The sequence below is a fragment of the Haliotis rufescens genome, unplaced genomic scaffold (assembly GCF_023055435.1).
Source record: "Haliotis rufescens isolate VD_foot unplaced genomic scaffold, xgHalRufe1.0.p SCAF_9, whole genome shotgun sequence".
Lineage (NCBI taxonomy): Eukaryota > Metazoa > Mollusca > Gastropoda > Lepetellida > Haliotidae > Haliotis > Haliotis rufescens.
The window spans coordinates 40,421,962-40,446,796 of NW_025964383.1; the positions used below are offsets into that span (position 1 = coordinate 40,421,962).

Genomic DNA, 24,835 nt, shown 5'->3' on the forward strand with positions numbered 1-24,835 from the left:
GGCTGAGCCAGAAACCTGAGTATTACTGGAAACCCACTCTGCGCCGACTAAAGAGGTGCCAGGAGCACAATTAGTCGCGCAGGCTGAGTGGCTAGCTGAGACAGGACCTTGGAAATCAGAGGTACTGGGGAGAATGCCCCACAGAACTGTCCGTCCAATCTAGCTGAAAGGCGTCCGGTGCCACCGACCTCGGGTCGTGGACTCGGGAGCAGAACGTTGGTGTCTGGTTATTTAACCCAGAGGCGCCAGAGGCGCCGGGAGCGCCGGGAGCGCCGTAACTCTAGAGCCGCCGGAGACAGGCGCCGGGAGCGCCAGGAGCGCCAGGAGCGCCAGGAGCGCCGTAACTCGAGAGGCGCCAGAGGCGCCGGAGCTCTTGAGACGCCGGAGTAGTCAGCGTTGTCGACGAAGATGGTGACAGGAAACCCGTTACGGGCAATGGTGAAGACGATGGTAAGGGTGGTGTAGGAGGCCGTGAACGGTCGTATGTCATGCCATGGGAGGCAGACTCTACGTTGGGAGCGCCGGTGGTGTTGGTATAGCACTGCGAAGCTCGACTGAGCGCTGCTGCTGTCAACGTAGATGGGCGTCGATGAGCACGTTGAGCGAGGTGTGTCCTGGATACTCGCATGAGCTGAAGGATCACAGCGACAAATGACTGCAACATCGGCACTGCCTTGTGAAAGTACAGAGCGTCGTACAATCACGGCAGAAGGGGCGGCCCCGACCAGATTTGTTCCCGCGGCAACAAGTGCAGCGAAGCAGAAAATCTGGAATTTAAGCAAAACATAACTATGTGGCAAAACCACAAAGTGCGGGAAGCATAATGTAACTCAAAACTTCGTAGTTCAATGAAGTTTATGAGATCAAACAATTACGCTAAAAGGTAGCGTAAAAGCATAGCTTTAAGCAAACACGTAACCATGTGGCAAAATCACAAAGTATGGGAAGCATAATGTAACTCAAATCTTTTACAAACCTGTAGAGGTTATGAATTCTCTGATGAAATCCTCCTTGGGGCACTTATTGCATTTTCTTTGCTCAAGAAAATCTACATGACATAGTTGTAACCATTTTCCTTAATAAAAAATGTTACCACACAAAAAACTTCGTTTTTGTATGATATACGACCACCCTTACGGGGCCTCACCCCCAACGGCGCCTCACGCCAGGGGGAGCAACTCTCACCCAAATCACTTTCCATATGTCAAATGCTGACGGAATGTGGGGAGGTGGGTGGCCGTGCCCCAAGGAGGATTTCATCAGAGAATTCATAACCTCTACAGGTTTGTAAAATTCTCTTTCTGATTAAATCCTCCTTGGGGCACTTATTGCATCAAGACAGACTCCCAAAGATAATCTAGGAAGTGGCATCCGTCAGCAACAGGCGTAAAGAAATACATCGTATTTGATTATTGAACAGAATAAAATATTGAGTTCAATAAATGGAACCAACCTTATGGTGAGGCACCACCGTCGAAAGGCGGGGGCTAGAGACAGGGCGTAGTCGACCATATATTATGATAAAGCCTGTTTTTGCGGCTTGTCATAAGTTGAGAATTCGAAACACCTCCCAGGTGAGCCAACCTTCCTACCGCAGTAACAGCAAAATAGTTGGTTATCCTTACGGACACCCATATTTCTGCTGATATAGGCCTTAAGAGTCGTGCGGACATCCAAGACATGAGCATGTCTTGCAGTGGTCCCCGACGAGGAAGGCTGTGAAAGAGCAGGTAGCTCAATAGGAGCCGTTCACGTGGAATCGTGTGCGACCCTAGGACGGTAATAGTCCGGTAGACGAAAACTGACTGTCCCGGTGATATTTATCGACCCCATGGAAGACAGTTATTTTGGGATCGGCTGACATAACACGAATGTCGCCTACCCGTCTGCCGGACGTTACCACCACAAGGAACGCCGTCTCCCAGCTCAACAGCTGAAGAGAGAGAGACGACAGATCCCGAAAGGAAGGACCGGACAGCCAATCGAGAATGATTGACAAGACCCAAGGGGGACTGATCCGCCGGACTGGCGGTCGGATCCTGTCCACACCTGCTAAAAAGCGCTGCACTAATGGGTGTGCACCCAGAAGTGCCCCGTCGACAGGGACGTGAAAAGCTGCGATAGCTGTAGAGTACCCTCGGACTGTTGATGCGGCCAAGCCGTCATCTAGTCGCGACTGGAGAAACTCAAGCACGGATACGAGATCTGCAGAAAAAAGATCTGCAATCCCTCCATCGACACACCAGGCCTATCTATCGTACTGAACGTTTGTCGAATCCCTCCGCGAAGCCAGTATTGTGTCTGCAACTCGTGCAGGAATACCGCTCTTCTGGAGGCGATTCCTGACGGTGGCCAAGCCACCCATTGAATCCTGAGATTCGGGTGGCGGGCCCCGTTCTCGGATAGGAGGTCCGGTCGTAAAGGTAATATAACAGGAGGCTGAGCCAGAAACCTGAGTATTACTGGAAACCCACTCTGCGCCGACTAAAGAGGTGCCAGGAGCACAATTAGTCGCGCAGGCTGAGTGGCTAGCTGAGACAGGACCTTGGAAATCAGAGGTACTGGGGAGAATGCCCCACAGAACTGTCCGTCCAATCTAGCTGAAAGGCGTCCGGTGCCACCGACCTCGGGTCGTGGACTCGGGAGCAGAACGTTGGTGTCTGGTTATTTAACCCAGACGCAAACAGATCCACCTGTAACGACCTGTATAACAGGGAGAAAATCCCGAATATCCCCGGGTCGAGCCTCCACTCGTGAGGAGCGAGGATCCGGCAAGACAGAGCGTCCGCACGGACGTTGTCCACCCCCGGGAGATAAACAGGTAGCACCCTGATATCGTGAGAGTCGCACTATAGTAGGAACTGCCACGTCTTTCGTCGAAGCGACGGAGACGCCGTTCCCCCCTGCTTCCGGATGTAAGTCATCGCCGTTTGGTTGTCCATCTCTAGACGAACCACTTGGCCACGAAGCAGATCCGGGAAGCGTTGGAACACCAACCTGACCGCTCTCAGTTCTAGCACATTGATATGCAGTTTGATCTCCTGCTGGGACCATAGTCCCGAGGCAGTGTTCGCCCAAAGTCGACGGAGTGCTTGTTGAATGGGACTCATTCTCAAGCGCGCCCGCCAGACCAAATCCACTGTCGCCGCCATGTTGTCCAGTAACTGGAGCCATGTACGAGCAGTGTGACTTGCGCTTAAGGGACTTGATATCTTGTGACAGAGATACATGTCCTCTCACCGTGTTGAAATTAGCCACTAGGAAGACTAGATTCTGAGTGGGGCTCAGATCTGACTTCTTGAGATTGACCATCCACCCTAGAGTGATCAGAATATCTATCACTTGTTGTGTAGCTATCTGACTCAGGGATTGCAATAGAGCTCTTAGTAACCAGTCGTCGAGGTACGGATGGCAGAACCGACCTTTTGACCTGGCCACTTGGGCGGGAATCAACATCAGCTTGGTGAACACCCTCGGGGCCGTGGAGATCCCGAATGGTAGAACCCTGAACTGATAACACCTCCCGTCGAAAGAAAACCTCAGGTATTTCTTGAACTCGGGGTGTATTGGTATGTGGAGATAGGCGTATTTTAAGTCTATTGACGTTAGCCATTCTCCTGTCTCGACAGTTGAGATCACTGTTTGGTGACTAGGAAACAAGTCGAGTAGAAGCCCTCGCTTTCCTGTCCCTCGGGACCGGTTCGATCGCAGCTTTCATAAGAAGTGCGTCGACCTCGGCACGGAGGAATTCCGCCTTCTCTCGGGTAGCGGGCACCGGAGTGTGCTTTATCCCGGAAAAGTGGAGGAGCGGATGAGTTTTCCACCGAGGCAAATGGCCATACCTTAAAATGGACGGGGTCCGGGGATTGTGATGTAACTGTCTCCCATTCCTTCAGGAATAGAGCCAGTCGGCCGCCTACGGGGACATCCGGCTGGAGGCAGTGGACCCCGGCTGTCGGCAGTTCGATAACTTGCGACTGTGGGTTCACCCGGGGCTCTTCGGGCGCTAATGGGAACCCATCGTTCCCAGCCCCGCGAAAAAGCTGTTGGCCTCGACCAGCTGCCTTGCCCCGGCCCGTGCCTCTCTTGCTCCTCCCGGCGCCCTTGTACCTGAAGGAAGCGGCGGCTTCCAAGCAGGTGTGGACGTCTGACCCGTGCGTTAGCGTAGGAGGGGACAATTGGAGAGGCCCGCTTACGCGGTTTTAACGCTTGGTACCTCCAACAAGGCCTTATGAGTTTTTGATGGAAGTATACAATTGAGCAGCCTCTCGGACCACCTGCTGAGCCCCAGGGAAGAGGGTGGCACCCTCTTATACGGCAAAGCAAGTAGGTCTTGGCGTGTGTAAGTCGAGTATTTAGATACCGACATCCACCGCCTGCGCATGCCCATAACAGCGCACATCATCTGCGAGGCACAGCTACGAATAGCGTCCCGCGCAAGATAACTGAACTTCCGTTAGTTGCGCGGCCAACTCCGAAGAGTCGGCCGGCCCCTCTCCCGCTGACTCCCTCTGTACAGCCGACAGATATGCGAAGTGTACGGACACACGGAGCTGTTGGCATGCATTATGATATTGCTCCTCGAAGCATATGTAAGCAGCCTTCAACTCCGCACCGCACACGGGAAAGGGGGGGCAACCGCCGGCCCTGCTTGACCTTAGTCAAGTTGGGTGTCTCCGACTCTGGCATGGGCGCAGCCACCTGAGGCAGTACCTGGACAATCCTGTCCCGCACGTGTCTCTGCACCCGGCCCGAGGCCGAGTCCCGGTGCCGAGGTGCCGGAGGTTCAAGGGAACCCACCTGGCACTGGGCTAGGTATCCACTAGTGAAAGCCTTGGCCTCGGAAGAGGCGTCTGGCTCCGCTAGGGAAAATTGTGCGTCGGTAGTGCACGGGCCGGCGCCCGCCGTCCCTTCGCTGGTGAGCGACCTCGAGCCAGAGCCGAAGCTCGGTCTCGGATCGTCCCCGAGACAAAGGGAACCAACCTGGCTCCGGGCTAGGTATCCACTAGTGGAAGCCTCGGCCTCGGAAGAGGCGTCTGGCTCCGCTAGGGAAAATTGTGCGTCGGTAGTGCACGGGCCGGTGCCCGCCACCACTACGCTGGGGAGCGACCTCGAGCCGGAGCCGAAGCTCGGTCTCGGATCGTCCCCGAGACCAAGGGAACCCCCCTGGCTCCGGGCTACGAATCCACTAGTGAAAGCCTCGGCCTCGGAAGAGGCGTCTGGCTCCGCTAGGGAAAATCTGTGCGTCGGTAGTGCACGGGCCGGCGCCCGCCACCCCTCCGCTGGGGGGCGACCTCGAGCCGGCGCCGAAGCCCGGTCTGAGATCGTCCCCGAGACCAAGTGGCCTGCCTCGGCCGACGCCGGGCATATCACAAGGTCTCGAAGCCGCTTCCGGCGCCGACAACGGGGAAGGCTCGGTCCGCATCTCCTCTCGGAGCTGAGACTTTACCTCCTCCATCATCGACGCCATCTGCGACTTAAGTAACGCAGAAAAGTCTGCCAAAGACAGTGCAGGAGAGGGTGCAGTGCTTACTACGGGGACTCTCGAGCCTTCTCCCCCGGCCCCCAGAGAGGGAGCGGGGGAGACAATCTCGGCAGCTTTTTTACCCTTTTTAGATGGGGAGGGGGGGGGGGGGGGGGGGGGGGGATGTCTTAGTAGATCTGATATCTGATTAATAGACCTCTTTAAAGTGGAACAAGTCAACTTGTCTCTTTTGGGGGGCCCCGGGGGGTAAAGGCAATGTCCTCCGCCAGACATATTAGGCAGCGTTCGTGCCTGTCTTAGAACAACCCGTACACAGTTTGAAGGTCTTGTAAACAAGACCGTAATTTCTGAGGTGGGCGGGAAGGGTATCAACGTGTATCAGTGCGATATTAAGATCGGAAAGATACGTGCATAAATTGTGAAACTAGAAGCAAAGGCGTAATGTAGAATGCGATTTGTAACGCGATACTAATAGCCAATGTCGTAGTATAATTATAACACCAAAGGGGCGTGTTACGCGCTAAGGTGTAAAACCCGTAAAAAAGGTAAGTGTAGTTTATGAATTAACACACCACCTTGGGTTTTGTAAAGGAAAAAATTGTAGACCAATGCTGTATGATATAACAAAACCCCAAGCCGTTTCTTAATGGCCTTGGTGTTACATGTATCAGCTCTTGGAACTACAATATGGACGCCATTACGGCCATTTGAATTCAAAGGTACCGTGCACGTGGCGTATTATTACAACTCTATAACTTCACAATGCGAGGTATTACGCCTTTGCAATGAAAGAAATGTACCATACATACAGTTTGGTCAGCCATGGTTCTTGTCGAACGATAGATTTCTCTTATTTTTGTCTTGTGTGAAATCAACACGTCTGTCTCTTACAGATGACATAAGGAAAGTGATTTGGGTGAGAGTTGCTCCCCTTGGCGTGAGGCGCCGTTGGGAGTGAGGCCCCGTAAGGGTGGTCGTATATCATACAAAAACGAAGTTTTTTGTGTGGTAACATTTTTTATTAAGGAAAATGGTTACAACTATGTCATGTAGATTTTCTTGAGCAAGGTAAATGCAATAAGTGCCCCAAGGAGGATTTAATCAGAAAGAGAATTTGTATTTTATTGAAGTTTATGAGAGGAAACAATTACGCTAAAAGGTAGCGAAAAGGCATAGCTTTAAGCAAACACGTAACCATGTGGCAAGACCACAGTCTACGGGAGACATAATGTAACTCAAAAACTTTGTATTTTATTGAAGTTTATGAGAGGAAACAATTACGCTGAAAGGTGGCGAAAAGGCAAGGCTTTAAGCACACCAAAAACAACATACATAAATTTAATGTATTACCCAAGCCAAAGAGAGAATTCAAAACGCAGAACACGAAATTACGTGGCCACGTGATGAATGGCCAAAATGGCGGGAACAACATTGCGCCCGTAAATTACTGTGACTTGAGCCACAAACGAGCGATAAACGTTACAATTTACGAATGGAAAGACCCTAAGGTAACGGCCTATAACAGGTAACAATGTAGCAGCATATAATGAATGTAGAAACACGCAAAATATAAAAACAATAAGCTTTAATTTCCACAAGGGATACAAAGTACGTCCGTCCGTGGAGGTGACAAAGCAGTTATGTGTTTAGGTGTGACGTCATGACTTCCGGGTCACGTGCCGACTGTGAGAGGGCGCTGCCTACTGAGCTGGTTGGGACAACTTTCTTCAGCAGCTGGATCTCACACAGTTCGTCTCTCTGTCAAAAGACAGCAGTAAATGCAATACGGAGTAATGCAGGATAAGTTAAAAAAAAAAAAGAATCATTCTGGGATGATGCCATTTACTCTGGTTATGTGTATTTAGGCAAGGTATAAACATAAAAGAAGAAAAAATTATATCTTTTGAAATCATCAGTCTATGGGACATAAGCCAATTTGGTCCAGTTTCAGTAAATTGGAAAAAATCTGTAAAATTCAGTCAAAATTTAAAAATTCATTCTAGGATGGTGCCGTTTAGTTTGGTTATTTGTATTCAGGCAAGGTATAAATATAAAAGAAGAAAAAAATTATATCCTTTGAAATCATCAGTTTATTGGACTTTAGCCAATTTGGTCCAATTTCAATACTGTGAAAAAATCTTCAAAATTCAGTCCAAATTTGAAATTTCATTTTATGATGGAGCCGTTGAGTCTTACAGTGTATTTTAAGGCAAGAAACAAATAGAAAAAAGAATTAAAAAAATATCCTTTAATCACCTCATTATTGGATTTTAGCCAATTTGGTTCAGTTTCAGTAATTTGGAAAAAATCTGTAAAATTCAGTCAAAATTTAAAAATTCATTCTGAGATGTTGCCATTTAGTCGGGTTATGTGTATTTAGGCAAGGTATAAATATAAAAGGAGAAAAATTATATCCTTTGAAATCATCAGTTTATGGGACTTTAGCCAATTTGGTCCAATTTCAGTAATTTAGAAAAAAAATAATCTTAAAACTCAGTCAAAATTTGGAAACTTAATCTGTGATGTTGACTTAAGTTTATGATGTGTATTTCGGCATAGAACATACGAAAAAGTAAAATCCTTTGAAATCATCAATTTTAGTACAATGTGTTCCATATTTCAATTGGGGGGGGGGGGGGGGGGGGGGGGGGGGGAGGGGGGGGGGAATGGGTTAGCTCAGTGGTTAGAGAGCCTGCCTTCAGCCACTAGTTACATCAGGACGCTCACTGAAGATCCAGAGTTTGATTTCCATCAGCAGCAGTGGTGAAATTGGGATTCAATACTACATTGCGAATGCATGCTGCATAACACCATCTGTCAGCCAGATACCAGCATTGTCCTCCAGGTTTTACTACATCACTTAACAACCATGGTGGTGTTGGTTCTCCTACATTAAATCTGGACTTCGTGAGATCAGGGAAATTTTCTGGAAAGCCACATTTAAACCCAACTCACTCACTCCCTCACTATATTTTCAATAATTTGGAAAAATCTTATGAAATAATATCCTTTGAAATAATCAAATCCGGTAATTTTGAAAAGTCATTGAAAGTGAGTTAAAATTTGAAACTTCATGCACATGTGCTCTTAACCCATCAGGCAATAAACCTACATGTATTCATGCCACTCCTGTGCATATATGTATGTGGACATCCAACCTGATGTGTGAGACTTACAATAGATTATCTTTCTATGTCATTTAAGAAACAAAGACAAATTTCAATAGTAATTTTTATTACTTCACAAGAAATATCAACAGAAGAGTCCTTCACATACCAGTAAGCACTCATTACAATCCTTACTCAATCCTCATTTTCATTCATACACAAACTCAGTAACAAAAAATCTGACTTAAAATATACATTGAAGAAGAGTTCTATTTCGCATAATGAAACCATAAATACATTTCACGTACATAATGCTTGCTCAAACAAAAGTAGATGAGGTGCAAATTCTTCCACATGATTGTGTTTATAATTCACATTTAATTGTGGCAGAACATCTGTTACAAAAAGGGTAGTTGGAGACCCATGCAGAAAAATAAATGAGGAAATGTTTTTGGTCTTTTTTAAATACAGAAGACAAATACATGAACCAACATTCACAACCATTCATTCACTCACACATGAACACTATTTTTGCATAATAAAGAAATTCATTGATCTTTAAATATTCTGTATCACTTTTGTATACAATGTATTCTCAAACAATTCTACCTGATTTTTATTCGAATAATAAAATTAAAAATAACAGAAAAATATTAAGTGTTTTGACCCAGTAGAAGAAAATGATACCAAGTGAATAAATTCATGACAACTCTGTAAAATAGATCACAAGCAAACAATCTAATCATTAACTAACTTCAAAAGACATACATGTAACAAAGTCAACTTTACACAGAATAAACCCATACAGTATAAATATGTTCAGGCCAATGTGATGGCCAATATCAGTTATTGGCAATGTACATATAAGAAAATCCATCTAGCCTTAACAAATATGGTAAAGAATTCATAAATTCAAACTAACACAAAGCACAGATATTTATGATGATCTACATGAGGGAAACAATTTTGGAAAATATATTAGCTATACAAAACAAGTCATTAAAATTCCATCATGTTTCCATGAAAACATCAAAATAGAAAACTTTCAAAATCTTATAAAAGATAAAAAACAATCATAGTGGTTAATGTAGCAAGTTTGCTGAAGCTAGGATGCATAGTTAAAAAGATATGGGCCGTACAAAACACCCACCCTAAAAGTTTAAGTTTCTAATGTTTCCATGGAAACGGCAAACATTAAAAAAATCAGAATCCTCAAACTAGCAAAAGGCACAAGTACTCATTGTGGTAAATGGGCCGTACAAAAGCTCGGACGGAAGGATGGACGGACGGAAGGACGGACGGAAGGACGGACGAACGGAACGCTATATACCCCCGATTTACTTCGTAAACGGGGGTTTAATTATGCATGGAAATGATTGTGACACAAAAGAATCTTGTGTTAAGCATGAGAATTTGTATCATTAGCATTAAACACACACCATCATTGTCGGATTCGTCTCCTCTTGAAAGACTGGGTGACCTACAGCTGTCATCATTGTCAGAAGCATCAGTTGTGGGAAAAATTACACTTTAGTACAATTACCACTTTCAAGAGATGTTCACAAAAGTACGTTACTGAAAACATGAAACAATTAATAACAAAAACAGAGTTAACACTGAATTATCTCTATTGCAATTTAACGAACAAGAAAACATTAAGTCTTTTCAGTTGTTACTTAAAGTTCATGTTACTTAAACTTCATTTAACTATTAATTAGTTTTCATAAGAAAGGAAAATCAATTAGAAGTAAAAATCCAAATTACATATCTATTTTTATTGATAGTGATTTTATATATATATATATATATATATATATATATATATATAGCGCACAAAACAAGGAAACAAATTTGCCTGCTTTAATTGCCTCCCACATGTGCCCAAATGAGAAGTTTCAGCCCATGCCTGTGACACAGTAGGTTGAAAAGTTGTCACTAGCATTTCTGTGACGTTAAAGAAGCATTTACATTCTCTTACCATTAATGCTTACAGCACATTTGCAGACACTTAGGGTTTGGTGGCAAGCTCTGCACTTCTGGCCTGAAGAATAGAAAGATTATTTGACGGATAAAATATGAAACAACACTACATATTTATTATTTTGCTGACTTACATTAAAGCAATGCTGTGGGTGCTTGATCTCAAATTGGGAGATCCTGGAAAAAATCTGTGGAACTTAGCCTCATTTTATGTAAAATCTACTGATAATATTATTTATCACGTTCACCTTCACACTACTTTAACCCATGAACCCAGTATCTACATTCGAAGTACATGACACATGATACCCAAGGAGATAACTTTGCATGTTTACTTAGTCCTGCTTTAAATACCACTCACCATCATACCATGCTTTACAATTAATATCATCAGGTCAGCTAATGGCAAATCGTTGCTCTTAGAGGGTATTTACATGGTATACACTTTCATGCTATTCAGCTCTTATTGTTATTCGATCAAAGTTGACATCATGTAATACCAGACCAATGTACATCTCTTTGTTTAAAAACAATATATTTCATTCATTTCTTCTCAATTTCCTACTTCAAAATAATGATGGGCAATAATAATAACAGTAATAAAGATTATAAATTGCTCTATGAAGTCCTAACCTTCCCTTTTTTTATATTTGTTCTGAAAAGGATTTGTTACACAATCATCATAACAGCATTCAGTCCAGAGTGCTGGCTAAAATTAACATCATATCACATAACTGAGGTTATCAGTCGTTGCACAAATAGTATATAAAGGGCATCTTTGTGAGTTAAATTGAATGATTATTATGCTCTAATAAAATCAGACAGTAAAGTATTACCTTCACTTGAACACACATCTGAAGTAAAGGCAGGTGTAAATGTCTTCTAAAAACATGCAACAAAAACGTTTTTTTAGTTTACCTCCTGTTGTATGGTGTATTTGTGTATAGTTTTGAAGTCATGCTACATATATGTCAAACCAACATCTGTCTTCCTTAATTTTTTTAAAGTTTTCACCCTTGTGAGAATGAACTGGAAAGGAAGACCTATTGAATTGTCAGAGTGACTAATATTTGGGAATTTATTGAAATGATGCATGGGGTTTGCTGTTCTGCTATTGCGAGTATTAAAATGAAATAAAACCTACTTTGACGAGGGGTTTGATGACGGGTTTGATGAGGGGTTTGACGAGGGCTTAGATTAGGGCTTCGACGAGGGCTTTGACTACTGTCTCTTTTCTTAGACCTCTTGTCTTCCTTCGATTGAGTCAATGAGGTTATGTCCTCCAATTTGTGCCAGGACACAGCTTTTCCAATTTTAATGATATATCTATGGGTTTTACTGTTGATTTTGAGTATAGTTCCCTCCTTTGCTTTTGGTGAAGTGATTTTTCTCCCACCTCTTTTCACGCCCTTTCACAGACCCTTGTGGGGAACTAACACAATCTCGCCGACTTCATATTCAACGAAAGGTTTCCTCTTCATGCCTTTCTCAACCATCTTTCTTGAAGCTTTATCCGATTTGTTGCAGACATCTTTCCCGATATTCCTAAGTTCTTTCAAGCGTGCACACACATCTTTTGATACTGTCACATCTTCATTGCTAGGCTGCAAATTATATATATCAGTATCAATTATTATAATAAAGTAGTGACATCCTAAACTTTTGCTTTTCAATGCTTGTTAGTGTTTGTGTTTGATAATATAATACCATCATCACAAATTGTCCTGTCAGGGTGTAAAGATTGTGAAAAAAAATTCCACTCAACAATGAAAATGTCAATGTTCAATGTTTGGTAAATTGAGGGAATGTAATTTCCGATTTCAAACACTTCTAATCCAGCACTCTCCCACAATGCATCATTCTATGACTTCACAAGTGTTACTATAATTCTTATAATAATTTAAATCTGAAATGAGTTAACTATGGGTATGCATATTGCTAACCACTGTCTTGTCACTTGATACTAAAAGTACATTTTTGACAAAGAAATGATGTTATTCTGATGGTCACTTTAAGCAAAGCCTTCAAACTAATCTCAGTTTGTTTAAAAACTGTTACATAAGCAATATGAAGATATGACCTATCGGAAACAAATGAATATGTATTGAAAATCTCTGTTCACTGGTCAACATTTGAAATCTTAATACTTTTTAAAGATGAAAACTGAAAATCTTTTTTGGCTGAGAATAAATAACCACAAGGTACGTAAGATATCTATTATGATATATTAGTATTCCTTTTACAAACAAACTTGAATTTATTAACTTCAATTACTTTAAAAATATTTAGTCTCTCTTATGACTCAACTGATTTATGCATTATAGGATTGTTTTACTTTCCCGGCTTAAGTAAACGTCTCTTGGTCACTTCTGAAGTTTATAACTTCACAATGATGGGACTTCCTGGGTTTTTTTAACACTTACATCTGACTTTTTGTGTTCTGACGGCAAACAAAAAAGAGAGCAAAAGTGGTTCCTGTCTTCAAGTTGACGTATAAAAATTTTGATTTTGGCAGACACATTTATCCTGATTTATCAGCATTTTATGGTGGATTCTGGATTTAAGAAAATTCATTTTAGTTTTAAGTACAAAGTTCTTACTTCCATCTGTTCCTGTTCTTCAACCTCTTCCACCTCGCAGTCTTCAACGCCAACACCACCAGCCTTCAACAGTCTTGTCAAGCGATGGGGTTTAAGCCAAACATTGCTTTATATGGACATACACCTGACCAAAAATAAGTTTCATTAGTTCAGGAATATTGTGCTAATATTCATGATTCTTTAACATATATGCTAGTAAGATGTTTTCACAGATATGAATTGTTCTTTGGCAACGTATTTGCATATTCCATTGTTCTAAAGCAAGTTTAATGAGTCAAAGTCATGCTATTAAAAGCTAGCATGTAACACTGCAACATCATTAAATTGATAAATCGACAATCTTTATGAAATATCTTCATGTACAATTTGAATGTACATAAACAATAACTTAGTTTGTTAAACATATTTACATGATTTAAATGCTCACCAAGTGATGTATTGAGAGATTCAATGTGAATCCGACAATAGTCTGGCAGTGAGTGCACCAAGGAAACATCACCAAGATTCTGCATGTCATAATGTAGACAATCCTTCCATGATCTGTGTGACCGCTCACTCTGGAAGTGTTAGTAAAAAGAGTCAGAATATTCAAGAGATCATTAAATGACAAACAAAAATCTGAATAACCTATTGTCAAATGCATACTTGCAAACTCTTGATCACCCCAAACAGGCAGATTATTTTGCCAGTCCAAGCAAATAATATCTTTTGTAAGTAGGGGTTTTCATGTTCTGGCTAGTATTTGACGGAATGTTTTACTGGTAAGTAGTAGATTAAGTAATGTGTTTTCAAAAGAAAAGAATGTTATATAAATATATTGAATCCAAACATAAAGGGCGAGATAAATGGAGTAAAGACTGTTCAAATCTGTTTGAAATTGCTGATTTAGTCCCTAAAATTGATAAAACTGATTGCATATGTGGAATACATAATCCCCAGGCCAGCAAACGAATACACTGGATGTAAAATGGGAAACTGGTAGATTAGGCACGTCTGCATATGTTTGTCCCATCATTTTATGTTTGTCCCAACAGCTACAATACCATACAACAATACTAAGAAAGAAAGTCGTTACTGATGAAAGTATGTTGCCATTTAGCAGTGTAGTGATTATGCTTAATACTCATGAATCTGAACCTGAACATACTTCGACATTTGACCTTTATGATGACCCGATTAAAAAAGGCGGGTACTATGTGTGCAATATGAGTCCAAAGGATCTTTGCAACAAACTAATAGCCAAGACAGTTTGCAGCAGCTGACAAAACAGTGCAAATACTATAAGTAGCCCCTTTATCAGGTGTGCTAAACATACCTTTCCTTGGGATTGGGGATGATAGGCCCTCGAATGGATGAGTCGCACGCCAAGTCTGCCTCAGTGGGTCTTCACCATGCCTTTGAATTCACCCCCTTCATCTGTTTGGATGATTTTAGGGGTGCCCCACTGATTGTCTTAATAAATTTCAGTCAACGATTTTTCTACTGTTTCTGAAGTCTTATCTGCTATTGGGACAAGCCACAGAAATCTGGAAAAGTTATCCAAAATAGACAGGACATATTTGTATGTTTTCCCGTCTTTTTCTTCTGCTACTGCAGACAGGTCCACAATGTCAATCTGGTGTCTCTCCGTGGGAGCAACGGAATACACTGGTTTCAATGGTGCTTTTGAGACAGCACCTTTTGTTTCCTTGCTGAAACTTCTTATGATGTTTTTAATTTCACTCCTTTTGGCAACTATTTTATTTTCGAAACAATCCTCTTTTCCTGCTATACCCGTGCTCGTGGGTTTCACCGAAGTGGTAAACGTCTAAGACCTGCATCACTTCGGGCTTTCCTCCCACATTAAGCTGACACGCCGTGATAGGACTGGAATAATGTTAAAAGCGGCGTTAAACCCAACTCACTCGCTTACTCTTTTCCTGCTTCCTAGATGCAGGGTTTTGCATAATCTTCAACTCCAGTTTATATAGGCTGATCTTTTTGTATGCTACTATCTGTAGCTGAAGTCGTTCTTTAACTCGAACAATTGTTCCACTGAGAAGTAGTTCAATGGCTTCATACAAAGTCTGTCCTAAGGCTGCTCGAGGCATGATGATTTCTAAAAATATAAAATGTAAATAAGAATTTTTAGTCTTAGGACACCAGGATAAGTTAATGTAAGGAAATAGGTACATATTACTGTAAAATATGCAAAGAAAACTAAAACAGGAATGTTTGAAAACTATAACAGTAACTTCACACATATGGAACAAAATTCCTTTCTTTTTGCCAATTCCTTTCAGAGTTTTCAGCTAAGGGCCAAGTTAACTCAGGGCTTTCTGAACACCTGCTCGCTGGAACTCCCATTTTGCTTGACTGATAGTTTGACTAGCAAAGAATGTTTTGGCATATCTTTCTTTCTATTGTTTATAAAAGAGATGAGTTGCACAGTTGGGTGGCTCATTACTGAGGATTATAATCACTGAGCATGGCGGTATCTGTGATGTAACTGCATATGGTAAGATTGTTGACTGACAGTAATCCAACAGAAAAGTAAGGCATTCTGTTGGTTACTGTTACATAAATACTAGGGCTGGGACGGGTAACTCGGGTACCTATGCTAAAAAATATCCCAATCGGACATTTTGAGACATCTCCTGTGACCTAGAGAATGTACCAGGGTAGGTTAGTGTAAGAGGGGGCGGGTACCCGGGTAGTAAATTTGGACTCGTCCCATCCCTAATAAACACAACATTAGAACTCCACCCTGCTCTTTAGGAGGGCCTCCTTCAAAAGCCCTGACTTAACTACGCCTTAAATACTGTTACTTCAGTTTACTTCATACAGTAACAGTATTAAAGGCCAAGTGGGTGGCTGAAAATTGGGTTAATAATGCATGATTAAGAAGTTCAAAACTAAAAGTGACTACCTAAAACGTGATATTTTCATTTAGAAGATGGAAGTCATATTGGAGATTCTTAGGTTTTCAAAAGGAACATCTTACATCATGGCAGGGGGGTTTCATGCCCGAATAACATCACAATTGTTATTTTTGACATATTACTTTCTGTGTGCAGGGTTATATATTTGGACAGATTTTTCTTTTGTCTGTGAGGTGTTGTTAACATGTGACAGGAGGTTTCATAAATAAGAAATTAAATTGGTCTGGCCAGAGACCATTTATATATGGTCCCTGGTCTGGCCTTAATGACATTCTTTTTATTTCAGAGTGCTTGTTACAAGTAGGAAAAAAACCCACAGGTTTGTGAGTGAGTGAGTTGGGTTTAATCCTGCTTTCCAGAACAACCCACGGGCTAAAATAGTTCCCTTAACCCATCAGAGACTAGATGTGGAGGCTCCCAAAACCGGGAGTCTCCACACTCCCAGTTCAAATCTTTGCCAGTAAGGCCTTATTCTTGTGATTTATGCATGATTATTGATTAATGACAATTATTTGCAGAAACGTCAAGAAAATCATGCAAATGCAATCAGGTTGCATTGTAAACGAAACACTGTACCAATTATGTGACAAGATCAGACTGGAAAGGAGAAAATGTGGTTAAATTCAGCCAAAAACATGTTCAAAATGGCAGATATTTCCTGAATTTGAAGCTAAAGTTAGCATTGTCAGATAATTTTCAAGTAACAAGGCATACTCTTATACTTAAGTTCAACCATTCTACTCTCTGTATCTGAGTTTGGAACCATGATAAAAACCATTGAAACAGAGAGAAAAATGGTTGAACTTTGATATAAGAGAATGCTTGGTTACTTGAAAATTGTCTTTGAAGCTGGCCAAATTTGGCCTTTTTAGGCTAATTTTGTACCACATTTTCTCCTCAAAAGACTAATCTAGTCACATAATTGGCATAATTTTATGTTTACAATGCAACCAGGTGACATTTGCTTGGTTGCCCATCATGTTTCTGTAAATACCTGCAGAAATCACAAAGATTGGGCTTTACAGGCAAAGATTTGAACTGGGAGTGTGGACCAGGAGGCTCCCAATTTGGGGAGCCTCCACAATCCGATCTCTGACTGTTAACAATGAAGAAATAATTCATGGATTTTTAAGATATTTGGTTACAAATGATACATCATATAACTACAATAACAACATACAGTACATACAATAGACAAATAAGGCAGATTGAACACTTATTTCGAATTTAGTGAAAAGCAACTATTGCAAATTCATACTACAAACTTAATAAACAAATATTTTAAAATTTTATCATTACTTATCATGTAATTAAATTGTTAAAATAACTTGCTAGATGTAATACATTTAGACACCAGTCATGGAATACCAACATTTACTGTCTTATTCTACAGCATCCATTTTTTGTAATATTTGTTTGGTTTTGTCATGTTTTCTGTACACAACATTTCTTTCAATAATAAACTCAAAGATAACATTGATAGTGTTTAATCTAAAAAATTCTTTAAAACATTACATTTATTTTAAAAAATTAACCAGCAGCAACAATACCTCAAATACATCTCAGCGCATGCGTTCTTCTTCAAACAAAAGAAATAAGCTAAATATCAACAAGATCAAGTCTCATATTTTGGAAATATAAACATTTTCATTGAGTTAGCACAACAGTAACTGACAAATATCTGTATATGCTTCATGTTTCAGTTTCATCCTTGAAAGAAAAGAAATATGAAATTACTTTTCTGAAATATTTATCTTATATAATAAACAAAATAGAGTTAGTTGACACAGTGTGCGAAATTAATCTGTTGTTTTTGTTTTCACATATTACCCCCTGATTTCATCTTAAATGCACCCAGTTGACTCCCTCCTCCTCCCACCCAGTCTTTATGATTTACTATGATGAAATGAAACCAAATACTTTTCATCCCCCTAAGCTGACTTAGGTATGGTATGCAACACTTAGGTACTGTACGGTAAACTCGGGTGACTTCCTGCATTGTCGGGGTACAGTCCGGTATACAGGGGCTTACTCGGGTTACTCTCCTATGGTACCCATCCTTACAACGACCCTTTCCACATAACTTATCCCATTCATGCTCAGCCAACAAACATTCCTCTGACTTATACTCCTTTCACATTAGGTGATTTAACCGTCTCTAGACCGTTTCTAAAGTAACTTTGAGACAGTTACCATTTCACATTAGCGCTTGTGTCGCTTGTCTCATAAGTTACCACCTCTGAAGGTGGTTCAGAGATGGTTTACCTTTGGAGTCGGCGCTAGTCTGCCTAAATAGTGTGACAGTAATTTCCTGACACTGACATTTCCATTATCATCTAATTGGGCAAAAGATGTTGGTCTTTCATGCTATTGATCACTTTTGAAAACCAATAATAAAAATGAAAGTTGACAAGAAGTTCAAAAGTGTTTTGGAATTTAGATCTTGAATTTGGCCTACACCAAATACAAGACAAATGTTGACAGCAAGGGAAGAAGCAAAAAAGAGCATTTTTCATCTTGACTCGTTTGTAATGTCCAATAACTTTCTCACCCAAGATAGTTTTAGAGAATTGACTGGTGTAAAGAAATCATAATACCAAAGCTTCTCCTTTTTACATTAGCTCTTGAATCTTATCGGACTTTCCATTCCAAAGAAACATAATGATTTGGCAGTAATAACCAATACCAGTAAATTCAATTTGAAAAAAATTAAGGCCTCAATAATGGCAATTGAACCAAGAGAGGTTATAGTTCTGTTCATTTCAAGTCTGTTGAAAATATAACACTAGGCAGCCTGAAATCTTCTGGGTTTCATTAAATTTTTATATTAGGCAAATACCAAACTGAGTTATTCTTTACAAATGTACTAAGTTGTGTGCATTATACCTACATATCTTGTTTTTATACATTTTCATAATGTGTGTGTTACCTTCAAAATGTTCACAACACTACATAAAGTGTAATCATGAAAACATGACCTTGGTTTATGATCTTATCAGTAGGAGACCATTTCTCTATAAATTGTCATTATATCAGTAAAGTGAATGTTAACATTTTATTTTCACAATATTCCATGTAATTGGTCTTTTCTATTTTCTAGACCAGTTCATTTTTACATGGGTAAGCTAAGTTTATTACATATTTGTCAGTAGGCATAATGGCACATAGGCATATTGGGAGTGAAACCTATCAACATCCTGCTATGACCACCATATTGATTTTTTTCATAATCAAAATCCATCTTTGTTGTGGAGAAACATATCATAACATAACTGTATATTCAAACTCTGGAATTTTGAAAGTTAGTAGATTTTGAGAAGATAAGTGTGGCGAGATAAGTGTCTTGCTGAAATATAAAGAGGAAAGTTTCAAAATGAAAACCTTACTTTGTTGGTGCCAGACCCATAGGAACAGACGATGGCCCAATCACCATAACAAAAGCTCACTTTAATGTTGTCAAGGTGAGCTTAAAATGCAATGAAATCATACTTTATTCGATGTTCTACTGAAAGGAAAGTGATACTTAAACTTTGTACCGCCAGTATTAGCATAATGTTTTCACAAACAAAGAATATATTTCTATCACTTATCTGTCTCATCACTGTAGGATACAAGATGTTCACAGATGTGGATGTTGTTGCTCCTGATTTACATATTGAAGATGTCATGACGTTTAATACAGCACTTAACCAGCTGTAATATTGGAACATGATTCAATTCAACACATGTCCAACCACTACAACATGGAGAACCTCTGCATTACTATCGGGAAACTTCTGAATGTGGACAAATCTGTTCCATCAACATGAGGAAACCTGAAATGACAAAAATAAAGTATGTGATGCAGGACCAAATTAGCTAAAATCCCATAAATTGATGATTCCAATGGATTTTCTTTTGTTTTTTAATACTTACTCCTCGCTTCAATACACACCATCAGACAAAACTGCAACATTTCAAATTGAATTTTTAAATTTTGCCTAAATTTTAAAGATTTCTTTTTTGTGTTTTTTCAATTTGTTCCTTGCCTTAAAATACATCACAAGACTAAACTGCTCCATCATAAAATGAAATTTCAAATTTGGACTGAATTTTGAAGATTTTTCCACAGTACTGAAATTGGACCAAATTGGCTAAAGTTCAGTATTGAGATGATTTCAAAGCATATTGTCTTTCGTGTTTTGTTTCTATTTGTTCCTTGCCTTAAAATACACTATAAGACTAAACTACTCTATCATAAATGAATTTTCAGATTTTGACTTCATTTTAGAGGTTTTTCTAAAGTACTTGCTATTATATTGTTAAATATTGAATGATAGAAACATTTTTGAAAATGAATGAGGGTATATTTTTGTATTGTCACAACATTTATTTCATCAAGACAAAAATTGAATGGATAAACGTTGGATCAAACATCAAATCTGTTTTTCAGCAGGTTGTGCTCAGTGATGATGAGTGCGGCTTGCAAAAAAAGCTGCTTTTTGAAAATATAAATGTAACAGCGGTACTCTGGTCGTCTAAAAGATAAGGGAGTCAGAAGGGATTTATTTTCAATGGGCGTAGAGAGAGAACTACACGGTAGTCCGGATCTGCCCTTAAACATACATAATTTGATATGAATATCATGGGTATGGACAGTATAAATGCACAAGATAACAACAATACTAATAATACATTTAGATCTATAGTTACTTACTTTTGGCATATATATTTTAACAAATCCTTCCAGATAAAACAAAGTACACTATATATATAGTTAATCATGCATACATTGTCTCAGGGACGCAGGCTGGAACCTCCTTTATTGATGTACAGTGAATAGCCCTGCACAAATAAGTATACTACATATAAATAAATTACATATCCACCGTTACACTGGTGTGTATGAAATACAAGCATTATAAATTCTACAAAATACTATACATATATACATGATTCATATACATTTATCACTTCTAACCAGTTTATATCTATTTTATAAAATGTACACTTGGCTATTACCTCAGTCAACTACACAGTTAAGGTAAAAGGTAACAAAAAATCCTACGTGCACAAAATAAGCCAACAGCACAATATGTCTCCTGAACTGTAAACACTCACATGTCTAATGTCACACAAAAAACAATGTTATTAACTCTGAACAGACAAGCTATGTTAGATCTACGTAGCTGAAGAAAATGACAATAGGACATTTCTTGGAAAATCTCTGATGTTTAGAATTTTCAATAGGACATTCCCATAGACTGCTGTATAATTTCTACAAAATCAATGGGACATTTGTTTCAATGGGTAGGCAAATATCCTAAAAATTGTACGATCTGTATCACTGGTAACGTTACTTGAAGGCTTGTTGCAAGCGAGATTTCGTACAGCTCAAACATCGTGACACTAAAAGGGCCATGATCTAATCAGTGTGTGAGGACGCCTGGCGTGCTCAATAAGAAACAGACCTTTACTATCTGGTCATTAGTTTACAACATTCACAGGCTTTGTAGGACAGGTTAAAATCCAACAATGCGCTATTGAAAAAGCATAAAAAATATAGATCTACCTTATGCCTGACGGCTCCTTCGCATTATCAAGGGAGGCAACTCTTATTACGTTTTGCTGCCCACTATCAATGTTCTCTTTGCGACACATGAATGGTTTCATAGCTGGGTAATACTTTAGAATGTTGGAACAACATTGTTGTATGTTTGTAAGAGTCTGACATCACAAATAAAATTTCTCCTACAATATTAACACGTAATTTCCATTTTTTCTTTGTTCGTCGAAAAACCTCTCACAGTTTTGTATCAACTGGTAAAGTGGCCCGCAGAATGTGGGTTGAAATAAAATTGCAGATCGGATACAGGTGGTTAGTCAAAACGGGCCTAGTCAAAACGGGCCATTACAGACGTCCTGTTTGACACGTCATATTGAGTCGATAACTTCGTCAACAACGACTGCATTGGTGTCGTCAACACAGGGTATGGCGATGGAGAGAAGGAGATATGTCTGGTTCAGCGACAAATCACGATTTTCTCTCCGTCGAGGGGGTGGAAGAGCACGGGTCTGAGAACGGGTCGGGAGAACGTGACGCCGGAAACTGGGTACAGGACAGAAAGTGAACAGGTTTTGTAGAGGTAGCGTTATGATGTGGGCGGGACAGGTTTGGTCAATATTCAGGGCAATCTTAGGGCTCAACGATACATCAACGAAAATCTCCTACCACATGTCCCTCCAGTTGCAGTCAACGGCAACGGTGTATTCCAGCAGGTAAACGCTCGACCGCATACAGCACGGATCACAAGAGCCTGTCTACACAACAACAACGTCGATGTTCGCCCCTGGCCCTCCAGATCCCGGTTTTGCACCCGATGGAGCACCTGTTGGATGAATTGTATAGACGGCTACGCCAACGTCAACCACAGACGTTGCAGGAGTTGGCTTTTGCGTTGCAGACCGAGTGGGCTACCATTCCCCAGGATATGATTCGCATACTTTTCTCTTCCATGGGCTGGAGATGTGAGGCCGCTATTGATGGTAGCTGACCTTCACCTTGGACATTACCTATGTACCTATAACTGAGATGACTACAATCACCAAGTCTCCACAACATTTTGGCTCAATACCTTGTACGGTTCCTCGTATAAATGTATTTTCGTACGTCACACAAATCTGGCTTTGCGTTTCTTTTTGAAAGAGTATATATCTGGTGTAATAAACTCCAAAGGTTCCTCAAAGTCCTCAAAGTCACATCTCGAGTTCGTTATTCACATAACCAGTGACATCTGTTCGATGTACCACACAAAAGAGTTTTACATTATTGTTCGTTATTGCTGAGTATTCGTTAGGTCACTTTGATATAAAATCAAGTACTCATCATGATCAGTCTCTCGAAATTAAAAACGATCATTTTAATTTCTCTTGCCGATGGTTTTAGTCTCTACCTTTCCTTGTAGGTGAAAGCATTGCGTTTGGCAAACTTGCCAAACAAAGTTCTACTTATATTGCCAACCGAAGGTATTATTATCTTGCATATCCTGCGAGCCAGGCCATCAATCCAGTCTACTGGATGACAGGGTCGTATACAAACTATGGCAACCCATCCTGGTGGGAGGTGGACCTGAGGGGCTACTACAGTATCAGCAACATCACCCTCACAGCAGCATACAATGGATGGCGTAAGGAACTGACTAGTTAAAATTCTTGAGAGTTGGCGGGGATTTTTGTCAGGGACAGAATACTTTTTCGGTGGATGTTTCAAAACCACTGTCTTAAGTCATAACATGAGGAATCGATATTCCTTCAAAGCGTATTCTATCTGGTCATCCAACATTTCCATCGAACATTTTTCACACCACACACCACTACATATCACTAACTACACCATCACACATCACACACGCCACACCATCACACAGAACAGATCAACACACAGATCACACACCGCCACAAAAAACACACCACACCATCATACAACACACAACACACGACCACATACCAATAACTACACCATCACACATCACATCACACACAACACACCATCACATACCAATAACTACACCATCACACATCACATCACACACAACACACCACCACATACTAATAACTACACCATCACACATCCCACCACACACACCACACCACCACATACCAATAACTACACCATCACACATCACACAGAACACACCACCACATACCACTAACTACACCATCACACATCACACCACACACAACACACCACCACATATCAATAACTACACTATCACACATCACACCACACAAAACACAACACCACATATCAATAACTACACCATCACACATCACACCACACACAACACACCACCACTTGCCAATAACTACAACATCACACATCACATCACACACAACACACCACCACATATCAATAACTACACCATCACACATCACATCACACACAACACACCACCACATACCAATAACTACACCATCACACACAACACACCACCACATACCAATAACTACACCATCACACATCACACACACTCCACACCACCACATACCAATAACTACACCATCACACATCACACACAACACACCACAACATACCAATAACTACACCATCACACATCACACCACACACAACACACCACCACATACCAATAACTACACCATCACACATCACATCACACACAACACACCACCACATACCAATAACTACACCATCACACACAACACCACACACAACACACCACCACATACCAATAACTACACCATCACACATCACATCACACACAACACACCACCACATACCAATAACTACACCATCACACATCACACACGCCACACCATCACACAGAACAGATCAACACACAGATCACACACCGCCACAAAAAACACACCACACCATCATACAACACACAACACACGACCACATACCAATAACTACACCATCACACATCACATCACACACAACACACCATCACATACCAATAACTACACCATCACACATCACATCACACACAACACACCAACACATTCTAATAACTACACCATCACACATCCCACCACACACACCACACCACCACATACCAATAACTACACCATCACACATCACACAGAACACACCACCACATACCACTAACTACACCATCACACATCACACCACACACAACACACCACCACATATCAATAACTACACTATCACACATCACACCACACAAAACACAACACCACATATCAATAACTACACCATCACACATCACACCACACACAACA

General features: G+C 40.8%; 1 protein-coding gene across 1 annotated transcript in view; it reads left to right on the forward strand.

Annotated features, from left to right (window-relative positions):
* The window catches only part of LOC124113574, a 47,406-nt gene that overhangs the window by 11,507 nt on the left and 11,064 nt on the right, over positions 1-24,835 (forward strand). Inside the window, exon 2 of the mRNA XM_048391266.1 lies at positions 23,038-23,259. Within this exon, the coding sequence (XP_048247223.1) occupies positions 23,038-23,259 (222 nt within the window). The remainder of the gene's footprint in view (positions 1-23,037; positions 23,260-24,835) is intronic.